This window comes from Schistocerca nitens, chromosome 4, assembly GCF_023898315.1.
Source record: "Schistocerca nitens isolate TAMUIC-IGC-003100 chromosome 4, iqSchNite1.1, whole genome shotgun sequence".
Taxonomy (NCBI): domain Eukaryota; kingdom Metazoa; phylum Arthropoda; class Insecta; order Orthoptera; family Acrididae; genus Schistocerca; species Schistocerca nitens.
In genome coordinates, this window is record NC_064617.1 from 601,187,482 (window position 1) to 601,207,659 (window position 20,178).

Below are 20,178 nucleotides of genomic sequence, written 5' to 3' on the forward strand. Positions count from 1 at the left end.
CCTTTTTTGGAGCAGACGAGACAGGAGTGCCACTGGGGCGCTTGACGGCGGCGAAGGAGGTGTGGGGGATGGGAACAACTGGAATGTGGCGGGGAGTGGCAGGTCCCGGGGCTGGAGTCGGCGCCGGAGATGGTGACAGTGACGGTGAAGGCGAAGGCGACGGCGACGATGACGATGACGGTGGCAGTGGCGGCGGTGATGGCGAAGGTGACGGGGAGAGCTGGGCGTGGACAGTGGCCCAACGGGCCACCACCCGAGCCGGAGCTGCAGTGACAGGCTGGGGGAGTGGGGGGAAAGAATCAGAACGAGAGGAGCGAGAGAAAGAAGCGGGAGAGGGGGCGACAAAGAGAGAGGGTGAAGGGAGAGTGAGGAGAGGTGGGATGTAAGGAGGGAGGTGGGACTGGGCACACCAAGTTATAGTGGTGGAGGCGGCGGAAGGGGATGTATAGACGATGGCGGTGGTGGTAGTAGTGATGGTGGTGGTGGGGGCGGACATGACGACAGGAAGAAAAAACGCAGAGCACGAAAAGGAAAGGTCACAAACTGGGAACAGGCGAAGACGCAGACGGACGAAGACCAGGGTCGGACGACCAGGGCGGACGGCGACGGCGACGGCGACGGCGGCGAGCACCGGCTGGCGGCGGCGGCGGCGGCGGCGAGCACCGGCTGGCGGCGGCGGCGGCGGCGGCGAGCACAGGCTGGCGGCGGCGGCGGCGGCGGCGGCGGCGGCGGCGGCGGCGGCGGCGAGCACCGGCTGGCGGCGGCGGCGGCGGCGGCGGCGGCGAGCACCGGCTGGCGGCGGCGGCGGCGGCGGCGAGCACCGGCTGGCGGCGGCGGCGGCGGCGGTGGTGGCGAGCACCGGCTGGCGGCGGCGGCGGCGGCGGCGAGCACAGGCTGGCGGCGGCGGCGAGCACCGGCTGGCGGCGGCGGCGGCGGCGGCGAGCACAGGCTGGCGGCGGCGGCGGCGGCGGCGGCGGCGAGCACCGGCTGGCGGCGGCGGCGGCGGCGGCGAGCACCGGCTGGCGGCGGCGGCGGCGGCGGCGGCGGCGAGCACCGGCTGGCGGCGGCGGCGGCGGCGGCGGCGAGCACCGGCTGGCGGCGGCGGCGGCGGCGAGCACCGGCTGGCGGCGGCGGCGACGGCGGCGGCGAACAGACGGACGGACAGCAGGCGGCGGCGGCAGCGAACAGACGGACGGACGGACAGCAGGCAGCAGCGGAGACGGACAGCGAGCAGGCAGGCGGACGGACGGACGAATGAACAGCTACAACAGTAAGCGGCGGGCAGACGGGCAGACAGACAGACGGACACAATCTTCGAAAGCGGAGACTCCAACCAGAGAGTAGCCCAGGCTTTGGAATCTGGCGCCTTCGAATGAGGGGATCCAACCCTCTGATGTTCGACACATGTAGTAGTTCAACGCCACACTTTTAACACAAACAGATTTAAATGAGTAGTCCATTAAATTTCGGGCATGCAGCCGCGCAAATTGAATTTCTTCCACTGATACTTCGTATTCAAGTGGCCTGACGAAGACAACGATATAATTGTTTATTTTATGCTTTTAAAGTTCACAAAATAGTGCATGAATGTGGTTGCATTTCAAGGTCACTTTTGCACTTTTCTCTTTGAATACCGCTTGAGTCTTGCGACTCACTCTGGCCATGGCTGGACGATACGCGGCCGAAATATCAGTGGAAGAAATTTTATTTGCGCTGCTGCACGCCCGAAATTTAATCGACTATTCATTACGCCGCGGAAAGTTGAAAATGTACATCACATTTAAATGATTTAGTGCGTGACATAGCAATAAGTTAACAAAAGGCACAAGTGTTTGGTTCGAGGTTACAGGAACATAATTTTGTCCATAAAAATACAAACATCAGCCTAACTTCGACACAGAGAGCGTATTTGACGTCCTACTTCGCAAGTGAGAGGGCGCTGGCGTTTTGCAACGAGATTGAAGGCTTAATTAAAGCACTTGACTTCAAACACAATCAACAGGGTTGGAGACTCTTTACACAGGAAGGTTGCAAAAGGAATGGTCAATACTCAGGAACAATAGACTTTGACTCTGAAATGACTCTGAGAGCCCGTGTACACGCATGCAAAATAACTCTCAAGGGTGTTTTGCGCCACAACGGAAATGAAATACCCTCTATCCCAATTTGATATCCCAGTTAGGCTAAAGAAAGTCACGAAAAGTCTGGCAGCTCTCAAAGATATCCTTCTTTTATTTCTTCATATGAAACTAGGTTTAATTAAGCAGTTTGTAATGGACATAGATCAAACAGATAGAGGGTTTGCATATCTCAGTGAAAAATCTCCTCGTCTTTCAGTGGAAATATAAAAGGAGGTGCGGCTGCGGAAAGAACGTAAAACGAAGAAAACAACATGTAAAAGAAGGTGTATTTGTGGGCCCTTAGATCGGAAAACTTCAGCTAAATTAAAATTTTGAAACATGCGTTACTGACACAAGCAAGAGGATGCCGATGTTTCAAGAAAGAATCGGAAAATTTCCTTGGAAGAAGAAGAGCTGCAAATTACAAGGAATCAGTGAATCAAACGATGAACGCTTTCTAAGAGCTCGGATTTGGAAGTACGTTTCCTGGCCTCTCATACTGACCTCTTCCCGGAGAGCTACAGTGTGGTATCAGATTCCATGCAAAAACGTTATGAAAGGAAATGGATGCTTACAATGTTGGCCGACTATTGCTGAAGTACCTTCCGGGATAAGATTCGCAGTCCGTACAAGAGAAAAAAATTAGACATTTAATTTCTGTTGCCACATTTGTATCATTTTCTCTGTATAACTTCCTTTAAACTACATGCTAGAAAGTAAATGATTTTGTGAATACGGTTTCAGACATCACCTCCCTCGGCTTTCCTAATGTGGTGGAGACAAGATTACTTAACTGAAGTACTTGATCTTATTATTTATTGAATTCCGACAAATAAGTTTATACTTACACAGTTATATTTTAGATAAAAATGGACATTCCTGTTAAGCAACCCCTGACAGAGAAAAACTGAAAATAAATTTCGATTTCTATAATAATCAGAACTTTTCAATCCATAAATAGATGAAAAACGTTTATTTGCGTAGAATAGTGTTATTAGCCTACCAAAAAAATTTTCAAACCTAGATCTCAGTTAATTGGTGAGATGTTCTTTAGTTCCGTAGTGCAATTAATGGAAGGAAAGGAGTAGATTCAAGGGATAGCTGTGCTATGTGTCGCTGGTTTATTTCGTCAATGACAATGTCACAGAAGTATTCTACTGCAGAGGGAACCGCTCAGCCAGTGCCTGGGTGCCTCGCGGAGAGACCGTGAAAAGTCCGAGGGCGCAGGTAACAGTACAAGGCAAGACTCGTATCGACTTCAAAAAGTAAATTACATAGTCCTCCACGCTAAGATCATTGCACAACAAGAGAATCACATTATCAGAAGAGAGAACGTGTGTTACGGATAACAGGTTCATCACAGTGTGCGACAGAAATGGCGTGGCAACAGAAAACGTAATTCAAAGTTGAAGTACGCGGGACAGTACGATTCTTGCGGTCAAAACGTCTAAATCTCACGTGCATTTACCGCGAAATGATGGGAATACATGGACCAAACGCAGAGTCGCAAGAGACCAATGCCGCACAGACGTGGGTGATACTGTTTGGTAAATGCAGATCTTGCACATGCTATTTCCGACTTCTGCGTAATCTGAAAGGACACGTGAGGGGAGAGAAATTTTTCAGCGATGCGGACGTTCACACAATAGTTCTCGAATGGCTCCATGTTTCAGGAGAGGATTTCCATGTTCGAGTAACTGAAGGATTGGTAGAAAGCTACGACCGTTGTGTACACAGTCTTGGTGACTGTTGACAATTAGACTCATATAACTGTGCGACTTCGAGGCGTAGTGCGCCATTCAATCAAAGTTACTTGGCCTGCTTAATAATGTGTACCTTACCATTTGAAGTCACCTCGTATTCCTTACTTCCACCAACTTATATCTCTCGTAATGACGACAAAGGTAAAATTAATGATACTAGTGCGTATACAAAAGGCCACTGACTACATCTCTTCTATTCCATCAGCCACGAGTGAGAAAGCAAAAACTGGGCAGGAGTGCACCCGAATACTCCAGCATACGCCGTACTGTGGCTAGCGAAGGACAGACGTGCATATATGTATAGATATGGTCAGGTAATAACTGTAATTTATTTTATTCTTCAAATACTTTAATGTTCGTTACATTTTTCTAGATGTATATTATTTTCGTACATACTGTGTTTCTCCTCGTAAGGAAATTGTATTGACGAATATGATTTTTGGATTTCCACAGGAACCACCCATGAACTAAATGGTGCCCTCATAAGCCTTTGAAGGTGCATCATAGACGACCAATTTGCTCCATTTGCCTAAGCTGCTGGAAGTGTGTATTATTAAAATTTGGACCTGTACCGTAGGATGGTTACAGTAAGACAACCCTTCTACTAGAAACGCAGATGGTCCCTTGATATCCTAAACACTTGAACTTACCCTCCTTTCCTGTCACCAACAGAACCTGAGGTATAAGCCCCGGAAAAGTTATTGTGTTTTTTCAGTACTGGGTTTCACGCAGAAAACATTTTTATATTTGTGATAACCACTTACTTTGCATTTTGGTCTATCCCAGGTCTTGTCATAGGGGAAGCCTCGTCAGAGAGGTCCACCGCATGAGCGTCTAGGGAAGTGATTCCAGTGGTGGTTTCCCGTTGCCTTCGACTGATGAGGATGAATTAACATATGTATATAAATCAAATTTTATTCCAAGTAAAGTTACTTTGATCATCAATTTTTTGTGCTTAATTTACCAGCGCGAAGGATAACAGGTTCAGACAGCGCGGCCTTCACTGGTTTCACGAACTCAAATGCGTTCAGTTGACCTTTCCGGCGTCACTTGGGCGGCTCCTACAGCAGTCGCGAATAACTTCGCTCTCAGCCATGACTGAAGATAACGATCGAGCAGCACGCGGCAAAGTGAATCTTCGGGTGGAACGCTTCCGCGTGCTTTAACGTCACCCGTCGGGAAGCTATTTTCCACTAATTCCTCATAAGTCGAAGAAACAGTGGCCCTTAGCTATTTAACTGATGAAGAACAGAATGCGGAAGCAATCGTAGTTTTAGATTGATCAGTATATGTAGCAGCGGAAAAATGCTCCTATCGGAACACAAAAAAGGCTAATACGCCCCGTTTTAAAAGGACTGTGTGAAAAGTGGGATACCGGCTGCTTCATTATACCTTTAAAAAAATTTCCAAAAATTTTGTCATGCAAGCATGTTCACCCTGGTTTTAACAAGCTCCCATAACTGTAGCTCGCTCGCACCCACGAGCCCATCGTTGTTAAGTTCATATGAGTAGATGGCTACTCATATTTGTTCAGCCCAACTCGTCATTATCTCTTTGTGCCTCTCTAACTGTCATTAACTCCTGAGAAACAGCCACAGTAACCTTGTTGTGTCCTACTGCTACTGTTTTTGTACGTCCATCCTTTGACTGGAGGTCCGGGGGACCACGGCTGTTCACTATTGTAAGAAAATGAAATGCCTACAGCCGTCCTTATGATCTTATTTATTGCTTAGCTACCAGTTGACAGCTGATGGTTAGACAGGCGACACCACAATTACAGATAGTCTGCGTAGGCCAGTTATACCGGCCACTGATGCATCGTATACACTGAAGCGCCAAAGAAACTGGTATAGGCATGCGTATTCAAATACAGAGATATGTAAACAGGCAGAATAAGGCGCTGTGGTCGGCAACGCCTATATAAGACAAGTGTCCGCCACAGTTTTTAGGTCGGTTACTGCTGCTCCAATGATAGGTTATCGAGATGTGAGTTGTAACGTGTTGTTATACTCGGTGCACGAGCGATTGGATACAGCATCTCCGAGGCAGCGATGAAGTGGGGTTTTCCCGTGCGACCATTTAACGCGCATACCGCGAATATCAGGAATCCGGTAAAACATCATATCTTCGACATCACTGCGGCCGGTAAAAGGTCTTGCAAGAACGGGACCAACGACGACTGAAGAGAATAGATCAACGTGACAGAAGTGCAACCCTTTGGCAAATTGATGCAGATTTCAATTCTGGGCTATCAACAAGTGTCAGCGTGCGAACCATTCAACGAAAGACCATTGATATGGGTTTTCGGTGCCGAAGGCCCACTCGTGTACCGTGATGACTGCATGAGACAAAGCTTTACAGCTCTCCTGGGCCGTCAACATCAACATTGGACTGTTGATGACTGGAAACATGTTGATTTGACAGACGAGTCTCGTTTCAAATTTATCGAGCAGATGGACGTGTACGGGTATGGAGAGAACCTCATGAATCCACGGACGCTGCATGTCAGCAGGGAACTGTTCAAGCTGATGGAGGCTCTGTAATGGTGTGGGGCGTGTGCAGATGGAGTGATATGGAACCCATGATGCATCTAGATACGGCTCTGAGAAGTGACACGTACGTTCCATATCTCCTCCTAAACGCCTGGATAGATTTCAACCAAACTTGGTGCACACATCACTTAGTGTCTGGAAATAATCGCTGTGGAGGTGAGAACCACTTACCTATCAACTGGGTGGGGATGGTGGTGAAGAAGAAGTGTAGCCCACAATGCGCGAATACCCAGAATTTATCTATCGAGTATTTGAGAATCGGAGCTCTTAGTGACCAACAACAAAATGTACACATAATTTCAAACCTTTATGAAACATTTTCTCGCTGAGAACCGTCACAAAACAGCAAAATAAAAAAATTATAGCTTACTGCATTTTTGCTGTTCGTACAGTAAAACTCCCCCCCCCCCCCCCATGAACCATGGACCTTGGCGTTGGTGGGGAGGCTTGCGTGACTCAGCGATACAGATGGCCGTACCGTAGGTACAACCATAACGGAGGGGTATCTGTTGAGAGGCCAGACAAACGTGTGGTACCTGAAGAGCGGCAGCAGCGTTTTCAGCAGTTGCAGGTGCAACAGTCTGGATGATTGACTGATCTGGCCTTGTAACACTAACCAAAACGGCCTTGCTGTGCTGGTACTGCGAACGGCTGAAAGCAAGGGGAAACTACAGCCGTAATTTTTCCCGAGGGCGTGCAGCTTTACTGTATGGCCGTAATTTTTCCCGAGGGCATGCAGCTTTACTGTATGGTTAAATGATGATGGCGTCCTCTTGGGTAAAACATTCCGGAGGTAAAATAGTCCCTCATTCGGATCCCCGGGCGGGGACTACTCAAGGGGACGTCGTTATCAGGGGAAAGAAAACTGGTGTTCTACGGATCAGAGCGTGGAATGTCAGATCCCTTAATTGGGAAGGTAGATTAGAAAATTTAAAAAGGGAAATGGATGGGTTGAAGTTATATATAGGGGATTTAGTGAAGTTCGGTGGCAGGAGGAACAAGACTTTTGGTCAGGTGAATACAGGGTTATAAATACAAAATCAAATAGGGGTAATGCAGGAATAGGTTTAATAATGAATAAAAAAATAGGAGTGTGGGTAAGCTACTACAAACAGCATAGTGAACGCATTATTTTGGCCAAGATAGATACGAAGCCCACGCCTACTACAGTAGTACAAGTTTATATGCCAACTAGCTCTGCAGATGATGAAGAAATTGATGAAATGTATGATGAGATAAAAGAAATTATTCAGCTAGTGAAGGGAGACGAAAATTTAACAGTCATGGGTGACTGTAATTCGAGCGTAGGAAAAGGGAGAGAGGGAAACGTAGTAGGTGAATATGGATTGTGGGTAAGAAATGAAAGAGGAAGCCGTCTGGTAGAATTTTGCACAAAGGCATAACTGAATCATAGCTAACACTTGGTTCAAGAATCATAAAAGAAGCTTGTATATATGGAAGAACCGTGGAGATACTAGAAGGTATCAGATGTATTATATAAAGGTAAGACAGAGATTTAGGAACTAGGTTTTAAATTGTAAGACATTTCCAGGGGCAGATGTGGACTCTGACCACAATCTATTGGTTATGAACGGTAGATTAAAATTGAAGAAACTGCATAAAGGTGGGAATTTAAGGAGATGGGACCTGGATAACCTGACTAAACCAGAGGTTGTACAGAGTTTCAGGTGGAGCATAAGGGAACAGTTGACAGGAATGGGGGAAAGAAATACAGTAGAAGAAGAATGGGTGGCTCTGAGGGATGAAATAGTGAAGGCAGCAGAAAATCAAGTAGGTAAAAAAAACGAGGGCTAGTAGAAACCCTTGGGTAACAGAAGAAATATTGAATTTAATTGATGAAAGGGGAAAGTATAATAATGCAGTAAATGAAACAGACAAAAATGAATGCAAACGTCTCAAAAATGAGATCGACAGGAAGTGCAAAATGGCTAAGCAGGGATGACTACAGGACAAATGTAAGGATGTAGAGGCTTATCTCAGTAGGGGTAAGATAGATACTGCCTACAGGAAAATTAAAGAGACCTTTCGAGAAAAGATAACCACTTGTATGAAAATCAAGAGCTCAGATGGAAACCCAGTTCTAAGCAAAGAAGGGAAAGCAGAAAGGTGGAAGTAGTATATAGAGGGTCTATACAAGGGCGATGTACTTGAGGACAATATTATGGAAATGGAAGAGGATGTATATGAAGATCAAATGGGAGATACGATACTGCGTGAAGAGTTTGACGGAGCACTGAAAGACCTAAGTCGAAACAAGGCCCCAGGAGTGGACAACATGGCATTAGAACTACTGAAGGTCTTGGGAGAGCCAGTCATGACAAAACTCTACCATCTGGTGAGCAAGATGTATGATACAGGTGAAATACCCTCAGACTTCAAGAAGAATATAATAATTCCAATCCCAAAGAAAGCAGGTGTTGACAGATGTGAAAATTACCGAACTATCAGTTTCATAAGTCACAGCTGCAAAATACTAACGCGAATTCTTTACAGACGAATGGAAAAACTGGTAGAAGCTGACCTCGGGGAAGATTAGTCTGGATTCCGTAGAGATGTTTGAACACGTGAGGCAATACTGACCTTGCGACTTATCTTAGAAAATAGATTAAGGAAAGGCAAACCTACGTTTTTAGCATTTGTAGACTTAGAGAAAGCAGGGGTAAAATACAGGGAGCGAAAGGCTATTTACAATTTGTACAGAAACCAGATGGCAGTTATAAGAGTCCAGGGGCATGAAAGGGAAGCAGTGGTTGGGAAGGGAGTGAGACAGGGTTGTAGTCCATTCCCGATGTTATTCAATCTGTATATTGAGCAAGCACTAAAGGAAACAAAAGAAAAATTCGGAGTGGGTATTAAAATCCATGGAGAAGAAATAAAAACTTTGAGGTTCGCCGATGACATTGTAATTTTGTCAAAGACAGCAAATGACCTGGAAGAGCAATTGAACGGAATGGACAGTGTCTTGAAAGGAGGATATAAGATGAACATCAACAAAAGCAAAACGAGGATAATGGAATGTAGTCGAATTAAATCGGGTGATGATGAGGGGATTAGATTAGGAAATGAGACACTTAAAGTAGTAAAGGAGTTTTGCTATTTGGGGAGCAAAATAACTGATGATGGTCGAAGTAGAGAAGATGTAAAATGTAGTCTGGCAATAGCAAGGAAAGCGTTTCTGAAGAAGAGAAATTTGTTAACATCTAGTATAGATTTAAGTGTCAGGAAGTCGTTTCTGAAAGTATTTGTATGGAGTGTAGCCATGTATGGAAGTGAAACATGGACGATAAATAGTTTGGACAAGAAGAGAACAGAAGCTTTGAAATGTGGTGCTACAGAAGAATGCTGAAGATTAGATGGGTAGATCACATAACTAATGAGGAGGTATTGAATAGGAGTGGGGAGAAGTTTGTGGCACAACTTGATTAGAAGAAGGGTTGGCAGGACATGTTCAGAGGCATCAAGGGATCACAAATTTATCATTGGAGGGCAGCGTGGAGGGTAAAAATCGTAAAGGGAGACCAAGAGATGAATACACTAAGCAGATTCAGAAGGATGTAGGTTGCAGTAGGTACTGGGAGATGATTGCACAGGGTAGAGTAGCATGGAGAGCTGCATCAAACCAGTCTCAGGACTGAAGAACACAACAACAACAACAACAGTAAAACAGTTGCTTGAAGCGTATTAATTTATTACTTCTATACTATTAACAGTATTCGCTACATGTTTTGCAGACATTATTCACGTAAATGTACTAGCAAAATTATATCACTTTAAGACATATATTTAAGAGATATGACGTCATAAACACTGACATGCGTGAAAAACTGCGTCATTATACATGACTTTTTAATGTATTAATTCTTCGCTACTAACTCTGTTTACATCACATTTTGCAGACAATGGCCACATATACCACTGGATGTGCGTGCAGAATTATCTCTCTGTACGAAACACAGTTCAGGAGATACGGCGTCATAAGCATTGAACTACGTGAAAATGAAACTGCAGGTCAAAACTGGCTACAGACGCAGGTGAAACATGTGTAAATGCGTGTGAAATAAATATATGTGAAATATATTTTATAAGTAGGCAGAGCCACGGGTGAGAAGCTCATCTTAAGCCCCTGGAACGATTCCAACCAAATTTGCTTTACATACAGGGTAACAGTTACTGAACTACATGAGAAAACGTAAATTAGTTACAAACTACGGCTTGCACACTCTTTATTCAACATGTAAACGTCACTACAGGTATTTGGATTTAGGTTATGACGTGTTCAATATGCCTACCACCACTGGCGATGATGGGGCGCTGACGAATAGCGAAATTCTACATGACCCGCTGAAGTGTCGGAACATCGATGTTGTCGATGATCTCCTGAATGGCTGTTTTCCGCTCAGCAATTATATTGTAGTTATTGCTGTACAAATGGTTCAAATGGCTCTGAGCACTATGGGACTCAACTGCTTTGGTCATCAGGCCCCTAGAACTTAGAACTACTTAAACCTAACTAACCTAAGGACATCACACACATCCATGCCCGAGGCAGGATTCGAACCTGCGACCGTAGCAGTCGCACGGTTCCGGACTGCGCGCCTAGAACCGCGAGACCACCGCGGCCGGCTATTGCTGTACACCTTGTCTTTAATATAGCCCCAAAACAAGGAGTCGCATATCTTCAGATACGGAGAATTGGTGGCCAATCGAGGATAATGCCAGAGCCAGAGTGCAGTCACCAAAGTGCTCCTCCAGGACATCAGACACACTCTTGCTTTGATGCTTCGATGGGGTCGAGTTCCGTCTTGCATGAACCACATCTTTTGGAAATCAGCGCCAGTTTGGATAGTAGGGATGAAATCGTCTTCCAAATCCTTCACGTACCGTTCGTTAGTCACCGTGTCATCTAGAAATATCGCGCCGATTATTCCGTGACTGAACAATGCATACCACACAGACACCCGTTGAGGGTTAAGAGACTTTTCTATAGCGAAATGCGGATTCTTAGTCTCCCAAATGCGTCAATTTTGCTTATTGACGAGCCGATCCAGATGCATATGGGCTTCGTCGCTAAACCAAACCATACACACCATACTAATTCCCACCATGCGCCGCGGCCAGCAGTGCAGTTTGAGCGTCCTAATGCAAACCGTTTACGGTTCTAGGCGCTGCAGTCCGGAACCGCGGGACTGCTACGGTCGCAGGTTCGAATCCTGCCTCGAGCATGGATGTGTGTGATGTCCTTAGGTTAGTTAGGTTTAAGTAGTTCTAAGTTCTAGGTGACTGATGACCTAAGATGTTAAGTCCCATAGTGCTCAGAGCCATTTGTACCATTTTTTTTTCGCATACCGTTCAGAAGTGATGACGATTTTATTTCACATAGTTGAATAATTGTCACCTTGTATTATTTAGTAGGTAAAAAATATACTTTGGGTGTAAGAACCACCAGCTCTTGTTTGGGTGGGGGGTGATAACGTGAAGTGAGAAGGAGGAAATAGACACAGATGTGGGGGAGGAGGAGATGGACAGAGAGAGAGCGACAGGGAGGTAATGGACAGTTGTCGGACTATTTGTTACAGTTTTGATGCCAGATGTTTCGATTTCGAGGGCAATTTGTTACAGTTTTGAGGGATAATTGCCACAGTTGTGCTTTTTCTTTTTCCTTAACAGTGATCTATTTTCTTTAGGGTTATCCATTCTGTTACTTATACAGCGGGTTTCCAATTCCTTACACAGTTACCTTTTGCATTTCATTAACTGATGAACCATTCCATTCCCTTAACTGGTAACCTGTTCCATTTTTTGATCACCCAGAAGAATGGTGATCACTCTGTAAGACGCCCACTGACCATCACTGATGACTGACCGACTATCATTCTCTCTATTTACCATCATTTTCTCCACTGACCATCGATCTCCATTTACTATCACTGTCTCTAGTGACCATACTCTCAGCTGATCATCATTCTCCATTGCCCATTATTCAACACTGACTGTCATTTCCTCCACTGACCATCTTTTGTCAATGATCGTCATTCTCTCCGCTGACCATCATTCTCTCCACCTAATAACGTGAAGAGTAGTGATGGTCAAACATATCTACATCTGCCTCGTCTATACAGCCTCATTAATTTTCTCCTCATTACATACAGTATTATTGTGGTGTCACCGCCAGACACCACACTTGCTAGGTGGTAGCTTTAAATCGGCCGCGGTCCATTAGTACATGTCGGACCCGCGCGGCAGGTCTCGAGAGGCGGACTAGCACTCGCCCCAGTTGTACGGACGACTTAGCTAGCGATGCACACTGACGAAGCCTCGCTCATTTGCAGAGCAGATAGTTAGAATAGCCTTCAGCTAAATCAATGGCTACGACCTAGCAAGGCGCCATAGCAATTGATAGTTATTGTATGAAGCATGTCTCATCAAGAACGATGTATACAAATGATGGATTAAAGTTAAGTATTCCAGAAGCTACGTACTTTTCTTTATAGCATTCATTACGTATCCTGTTTCAGACCTCACGCCATCCTGCGTGAGCTTATAGCGTGCATTTCGGCCTTCTCTAGCAATGTAACAATTATCACCATTGCGTCGTCATCACCTCTCTGCTTTATACACTATAGTAAAATTCCAGGCAGCAACTATATAATATACGAGGGTTGAATGAAAAGTAAAACCTGCACCTTCGTTAATTGGGTTTGGATGGGAATATTTTAAAAAATCAAACACAGAAATAATCCTCAGAATGTGATCTTTATTTACTTATATTCACTTTTCCACATAATCACCAGCCAATTGGATACAGTTCTGCCAACGATGAACAAGTTATCTGAAGCCGTCACAGAAGAAGTCGACACTCTGTTTCCGCAACCACAGTCTCACAGTTCTCTCAATGTCTTCAACAGAAGCATGATGATGTCCCAGCAGATCGTCTTTCATTATCGGGAACAGATGGAAGTCAGACGGTGCTAAATCTGGACTGTATGGAGGATGCCGTATGGTGGTGAGATTCAGTCTCTGAAGTTCTGCTGTGGTGGTTTGTGGTTTGCATTGTCATGCTGCAGAAAAATATTCTGATAGCCAAGCAAAGCAATACGTTCTTGTGAAATGCCGATTGTACTTGCAATTTCTCTCTGAGTGATACGACGATCGTCCTGAATAAATCTGTCAACATTTTGCTTGTGAAACTCGGTGGTTCATGTCACAGGACGTCCAACTCTTTGTTCGTCACGCAGGCCATATGTTCCTACCTCAACATCTTTAAACATACTCTCCCAACGACACACAGTACTCACGTCAACACAATCACCATAAACTGCTTTCATTCTCTGACGAATCTCCTTTGGGGTGACAACTTCTGCTGTCAAGAATTCAATGACTGCACGTTGCTTAAATCGCATTGAGCGAACGTCTGCGCAGGGTTCCATACTTTACACTGTAACAACACAAGCGTTCAATGCTAAGGCTTCCCGCCAACTGGAGCTGTAGAGAAGAGGCTACGGAACAAGCCAGTACCTGCCACATACCAATGCTGCCAGCTGTTGAAGAGTTACGTAGGTGAAGGCATTGCTTTTCAGTCAACCCTCGTATATTAAAAAGAGAATGAAAGGCTGTAATTCTTACTTTAATGAGGAAAAAACATTGTAATGTATTACAGAGAAAATACTACACTCCTGGAAATGGAAAAAAGAACACATTGACACCGGTGTGTCAGACCCACCATACTTGCTCCGGACACTGCGAGAGGGCTGTACAAGCAATGATCACGCGCACGGCACAGCGGACACACCAGGAACCGCGGTGTTGGCCGTCGAATGGCGCTAGCTGCGCAGCATTTGTGCACCGCCGCCGTCAGTGTCAGCCAGTTTGCCGTGGCATACGGAGCTCCATCGCAGTCTTTAACACTGGTAGCATGCCGCGACAGCGTGGACGTGAACCGTATGTGCAGTTGACGGACTTTGAGCGAGGGCGTATAGTGGGCATGCGGGAGGCCGGGTGGACGTACTGCCGAATTGCTCAACACGTGGGGCGTGAGGTCTCCACAGTACATCGATGTTGTCGCCAGTGGTCGGCGGAAGGTGCACGTGCCCGTCGACCTGGGACCGGACCGCAGCGACGCACGGATGCACGCCAAGACCGTAGGATCCTACGCAGTGCCGTAGGGGACCGCACCGCCACTTCCCAGCAAATTAGGGACACTGTTGCTCCTGGGGTATCGGCGAGGACCATTCGCAACCGTCTCCATGAAGCTGGGCTACGGTTCCGCACACCGTTAGGCCGTCTTCCGCTCACGCCCCAACATCGTGCAGCCCGCCTCCAGTGGTGTCGCGACAGGCGTGAATGGAGAGACGAATGGAGACGTGTCGTCTTCAGCGATGAGAGTCGCTTCTGCCTTGGTGCCAATGATGGTCGTATGCGTGTTTGGCGCCGTGCAGGTGAGCGCCACAGTCAGGACTGCATACGACCGAGGCACACAGGGCCAACACCCGGCATCATGGTGTGGGGAGCGATCTCCTACAATGGCCGTACACCACTGGTGATCGTCGAGGGGCACTGAATAGTGCACGGTACATCCAAACCGTCATCGAACCCATCGTTCTACCATTCCTAGACCGGCAAGGGAACTTGCTGTTCCAACAGGACAATGCACGTCCGCATGTATCCCGTGCCACCCAACGTGCTCTAGAAGGTGTAAGTCAACTACCCTGGCCAGCAAGATCTCCGGATCTGTCCCCCATTGAGCATGTTTGGGACTGGATGAAGCGTCGTCTCACGCGGTCTGCACGTCCGGCACGAACGCTGGTCCAACTGAGGCGCCAGGTGGAAATGGCATGGCAAGCCGTTCCACAGGACTACATCCAGCATCTCTACGATCGTCTCCATGGGAGAATAGCAGCCTGCATTGCTGCGAAATGTGGATATACACTGTACTGGTGCCGACATTGTGCATGCTCTGTTGCCTGTGTCTATGTGCCTGTGGTTCTGTCAGTGTGATCATGTGATGTATCTGACCCCAGGAATGTGTCAATAAAGTTTCCCCTTCCTGGGACAATGAATTCACGGTGTTCTTATTTCAATTTCCAGGAGTGTATTTCCCCCGTTGGGTATCCACTGTGTAGCAGCAGAGATGGATTCTGTTCATATAGCTGTGCTACGAGAATGTGCTGAAAAGTAGTGCCTCAGAAGTTTTATGTGAAAACTCTTGAAAAATTTTAAATGAATGAGACTCTATTAACATCCTACTACTTTATTCTTCATTTCTAAATTTTTATTTCTCTACATAGTCAGCCCGGCGATGAACATATTTCTACGAAAGAGAGAATCATTTATTGACGTCGTCACCGTAGAATGTTTCACTTGAACTATGAAGGCACAACTTCACCACTGCTTGCACCGCTTCATCACTATCGGAGTGAAGCCCTCGAAGGTGTTCTTTAAGTTTTGGAAACAGAAGAAAATCGGCCGGAAAACCTACTTCTTGTCTGAAAGAGGCGATCGAACTTTTGGAAATGAACAACACTTCATACATGGAGTGAATAGGGACTTGAAGATGGCATTAATGAAACGACGAAAATGGTAGTACAAATAAAAATAAAATAACTTCTGACAACATACCGCTGTTTGGTGACTTTTCTTAGTTAAATACATTAAGTTACCTGGTCGCGTATAACAGTTTTCGGCAAAATCAACTGTTGGATGTTTTTACCAGCCACCCGATTCCGCTTTGCCGGGTTTAGAGGTGTTCAAAGAAAGTCTATGACCAATAGTGCGGAAATATCCAGATCACGCGAGATTAATTTGAAGAGAGTAAAATCTATTGTGGTCGGCAACGGCCTTACCGCAGAGGAAACACCGGTTCCCGTCAGATCACCGAAGATAAGCGCTGTCGGGCGTGGCTGGCACTTGCATGGGTGACCACCCGGGCCGCCATGCGCTGTTGCCATTTTTCGGGGTGCACTCAGCCTCGTAATGCCACTTGAGGAACTACTCGACCGAATGGTAGCGGCTCCAGTCAAAGAAAACCATCATAACGATAGGAAGAGCGGTGTGCTGAGCACATGCCCCTCCTATCTGCATCCTCAGTTGAGGATGACACGGCGGTCGGATGATCCCGATGGGCCACTTACGGCCTGAAGACGGAGTGCTTAACCTCTATTGAGCATTGACCAAGGATGCCTATGGATTCACTGTAGAGGATGTAGTCAGTCTTGCGAAGTGCTTTTGAACGTGCTTTACGGAAAAGGTGTTGATTGACTAGTTCGACAGCCCATACACAATAGAAGTATTTCGGACCTGTAGCTAAAAACATGCTCGACTCTATCCATGAAGTCATTACAGATTGGAAGGGTGACCGTGGTATTATCATAGCGACTATGGTTTCTAAAGTTTTGGTTTGGGGGGGGGGGGGGGGCGCTCAGTATCGTAGCCGTCAGCGCCCATACAAGTTCCCAGTCTTTCCAGTTCCAATCTCGCCATTTCCTGAATGATGATGACGAGGTCAACACTAAAGTTAATAAACCATTCAAAAGGCTAGGAGGGTATTTCTCCCAGAAAGAGCACATAAGCAGTTATTGGCATCCCACTTAGACAATGAATTCACGTCATTTGTTATCAGTATGATGGAGGCAGAGGAATTATGTGCAAACTTTAAACAGATTGTAAATCATGCTCTGGAGAAGTATGTGCTGAGTAATTGGATTAACGACAGAAGAGATCCACTGTGGTTTAACAACGAGGTTCGGAAAACTCTGAGGAAGCGAAAGCTGTTGCCTTCTCAGTTGAAAAGAGAATTCGCATACGGCGACTGGCAGAAGTTTGCAGAAATTTCGTCCATCTGTAAAAACATACAACTAGGACTGTCATACCTTAGAAAAAGATCTTACAGAGAACATGACAAAATTTTGGTCCCACATAAAATAGGCCTGGATTCCACTATACACAGGAAGCGGCTGCTAGGGTAGCGGAGTACGTGTGGTGTGCACATGAGGCTCTTTTAGGTTAGAGAACCCCTCCCTTGGGATAAAAAACGATTTGCCTGTTATATAAGCCACAATGACCTCAGAGGGTCTTGGTCCTTGCAGATCGGAGATAGAAAATGATAATATAATTTTATTAAAGTGCAGGGGCATCCAAGGAAATGTCCCAAAATTAGTATCGCTTACTGAAGGTTATCATGCACAGATAGCATTGGGAACAGAAAGTTGGTTGAAATCAGTCTTCACTGACAACGAAATTCTAAGTTCAGATTGGAATGTTTATAGTAAGGATAGGTTAATCGCCAGTGGTGGTGGCGTGTTTACTGCAGTAAAAAATTCGATAAAATCTAACAAGGTTATCACGCATTCCGAATGTGAAATAATCTGTATGAAACTGAATATCAAAGAACGGTCAAAAATGGTGGTCAGATGCTTTCTAGATTACCTGGGTCAGGATCTGTAATTGTAGAACTTGCAGTATATCATTAGTAATTTTCCTGATCATGCCATTGTAACAGGGGGTGACTTCAAGTTGCCAGGTATAGAATGGGAGTGTTATGCCATCTAAACTGGTGCCAGAGACAGAGATTCATGTGGCATTGTTCTGGATGTCTTGCCCGAAAATTACCTTGAGCAGATAGTTGAGAACCAACTCGTGAGGGTAACGTGTTAGACCTCCGGGCAACAAACAGACCTGAACTTATCGAATCAGTTAACGTAGAGGAAGGTATCAGTGATCATAAGGCTGGGACTGCATCTATGACGATGGGTCCTATAAGGTATGTAAAGAAAGGCAGGAAGATATATTTACTCAGCAAGGAGGACAGGATACAAATCTCAGAATATCTCAGTAGTCACATCAAATATTCGGTCATGAGGATGAAGACATGGAGAACAAATGGAAAAAACTCAAAGGAATCGTTCAATATGTCCTGGACAGGTATGTTGCGAGTAAGGTTCTAAGGGATGGAAGAGACCCACCATGGTTTAAATGAAAAGAAAGAGCACTTCATATAACATTCAAGAGAAGTAAAAACCTAGCTGAAAAATAAAAGGTGAACGAAGCGAAAATGAGCATAAGGAGAGCAAAGAGAGAAGACATTGTCAACCAACCTAAGTAAAAACGCTAAGAGATTTTGGCCGTATGTAAAATCAGTAAGCATGTAAGGTGGCGTGGTCCCCCGACCTTCATTTCTTACATATTCCGTCCTCACAATCGTATTCTGCACATCAAGACGCTTCACTCGAACCCAAACTTCATAAGGCCGAGTCAGTTTTGTATGAATTCATGTAAGCGATATGCAAATCTAATAAGTAAATCGCAAGTGCGCACCGAGGTTGAAAAAGTCGAGGCTGGCGTACACAACATGACGGCCACAGGAATTTTCGTTATAAAGAGGCAACCAGCCCGCTGGGAGGCCCGTCCCTTCAGAGGGGTGAATCAACACACATCTACTTCGGCTGGAGCAACCACCCAGAGAGAGGACAGCTTTTGCCATAGCGAAGAGATAAGGACCTCCGTGTTTGACTTAAAAGAAAATTCCACTACATTATGTGGGAGCGCCCAGAAGACGCATTTTTTGATAGACCGACTGCGTAGTTACGGAGTTCTCACAGGAGGACAGTATACGCCTAATGGAGATGCTACATATTTCCGCATTGGTCGACTTAAACGAAACGTCATTCTCCCGTTTAAAAGAGCAACGCTGATTGGCGGAATATTTCTGACGCAAAGAGCCAGAGGAGTGAGGGAAGGCAGTGAATGATATACCCTTGCAATTTTTCCAGAAAATGGAGCCGTCCATTGTCGCTCTTGGAGCGGTAACACGTAAGGATAGCGAGTGCATTGGTACATGTACGCAAAGAGCGAGGAAAAAAGTCTCTCCTCGGTACTTCACTGGGGAGTACCTTTGTCGTTAGCGAATCGGAGTGATAACCTATATTGAGTCGCTCGCGATTTAGCATAGGTCACTGTGTTGGCCACCACACTTATTGTGCGGTGTGAACATGGACAGAGTACTAGTTAAACGCCTGCGAGCGAATATTGTGTGACATCGCGGTGGACTGGTTATCTGACTGGTGTAGCATGCCAATAGTTGCACTAGGGGCGGATAGGAGCCCTTGACTTATTCAAGGCGCAGGGAGTGTTTGATTGGCGAAGGTCACTCCAGATAGAAAGAGATAGTTGTGTTATTTGTCAGCAGCGAGCGACGCAGGCAGCAATCATCGCAGCCCACGGTATTGTCTGCTACAGCGTATGCGAGCCCCATCTGTCCCCATAACAGTGCACTCCATTACATTTCTCACGCGACAGCCTTGGCCGTACCTAGAAAAGTTATTCAAGTTGTGTAGGCGCAGCTTTCAGCCATTCTGCCGAGTAAATAACATTCTTAAAGAAAAGGGAGAAACGAACCTTTCCATACTTTGTAAAATAATAGCATTCCTATCCATAAGAGGCAATCTACTGTTCCAAAAAGACCCCGGAAATTTATTATTTTATAAGAAAAAGTTTCACTTGATATCTCAGAATTTTTAGCAATAAATAATATTTTTCGTTCGTTTAATGTTTTTCTTACACTAACTAGCAATACTCCAGTACCCAAGTCACATAAGAATAAAGAATATTTTTGTGTCTTTTCCTTACAGCGGACGATTCCAGAAGATATTTGTTGCTGAATGTTTTTCAAGAAGTTCTTGTTCGTACATTAGGAGTGTGTGTCTGACTTCAGTAGTAGTGTGAGATGGA

At 45.7% G+C, this 20,178-nt stretch overlaps 1 protein-coding gene and 1 pseudogene across 1 annotated transcript in view; one reads left to right on the top strand and one right to left on the bottom strand.

The window, feature by feature from the left end:
* The window catches only part of LOC126252461 (atherin-like), a 70,389-nt gene that overhangs the window by 11,617 nt on the left and 38,594 nt on the right, over positions 1-20,178 (bottom strand). Inside the window, exon 2 of the mRNA XM_049953357.1 lies at positions 822-1,262. Within this exon, the coding sequence (XP_049809314.1) occupies positions 822-1,262 (441 nt within the window). The remainder of the gene's footprint in view (positions 1-821; positions 1,263-20,178) is intronic.
* Positions 16,282-16,399, top strand: LOC126253788 (5S ribosomal RNA; annotated as a pseudogene).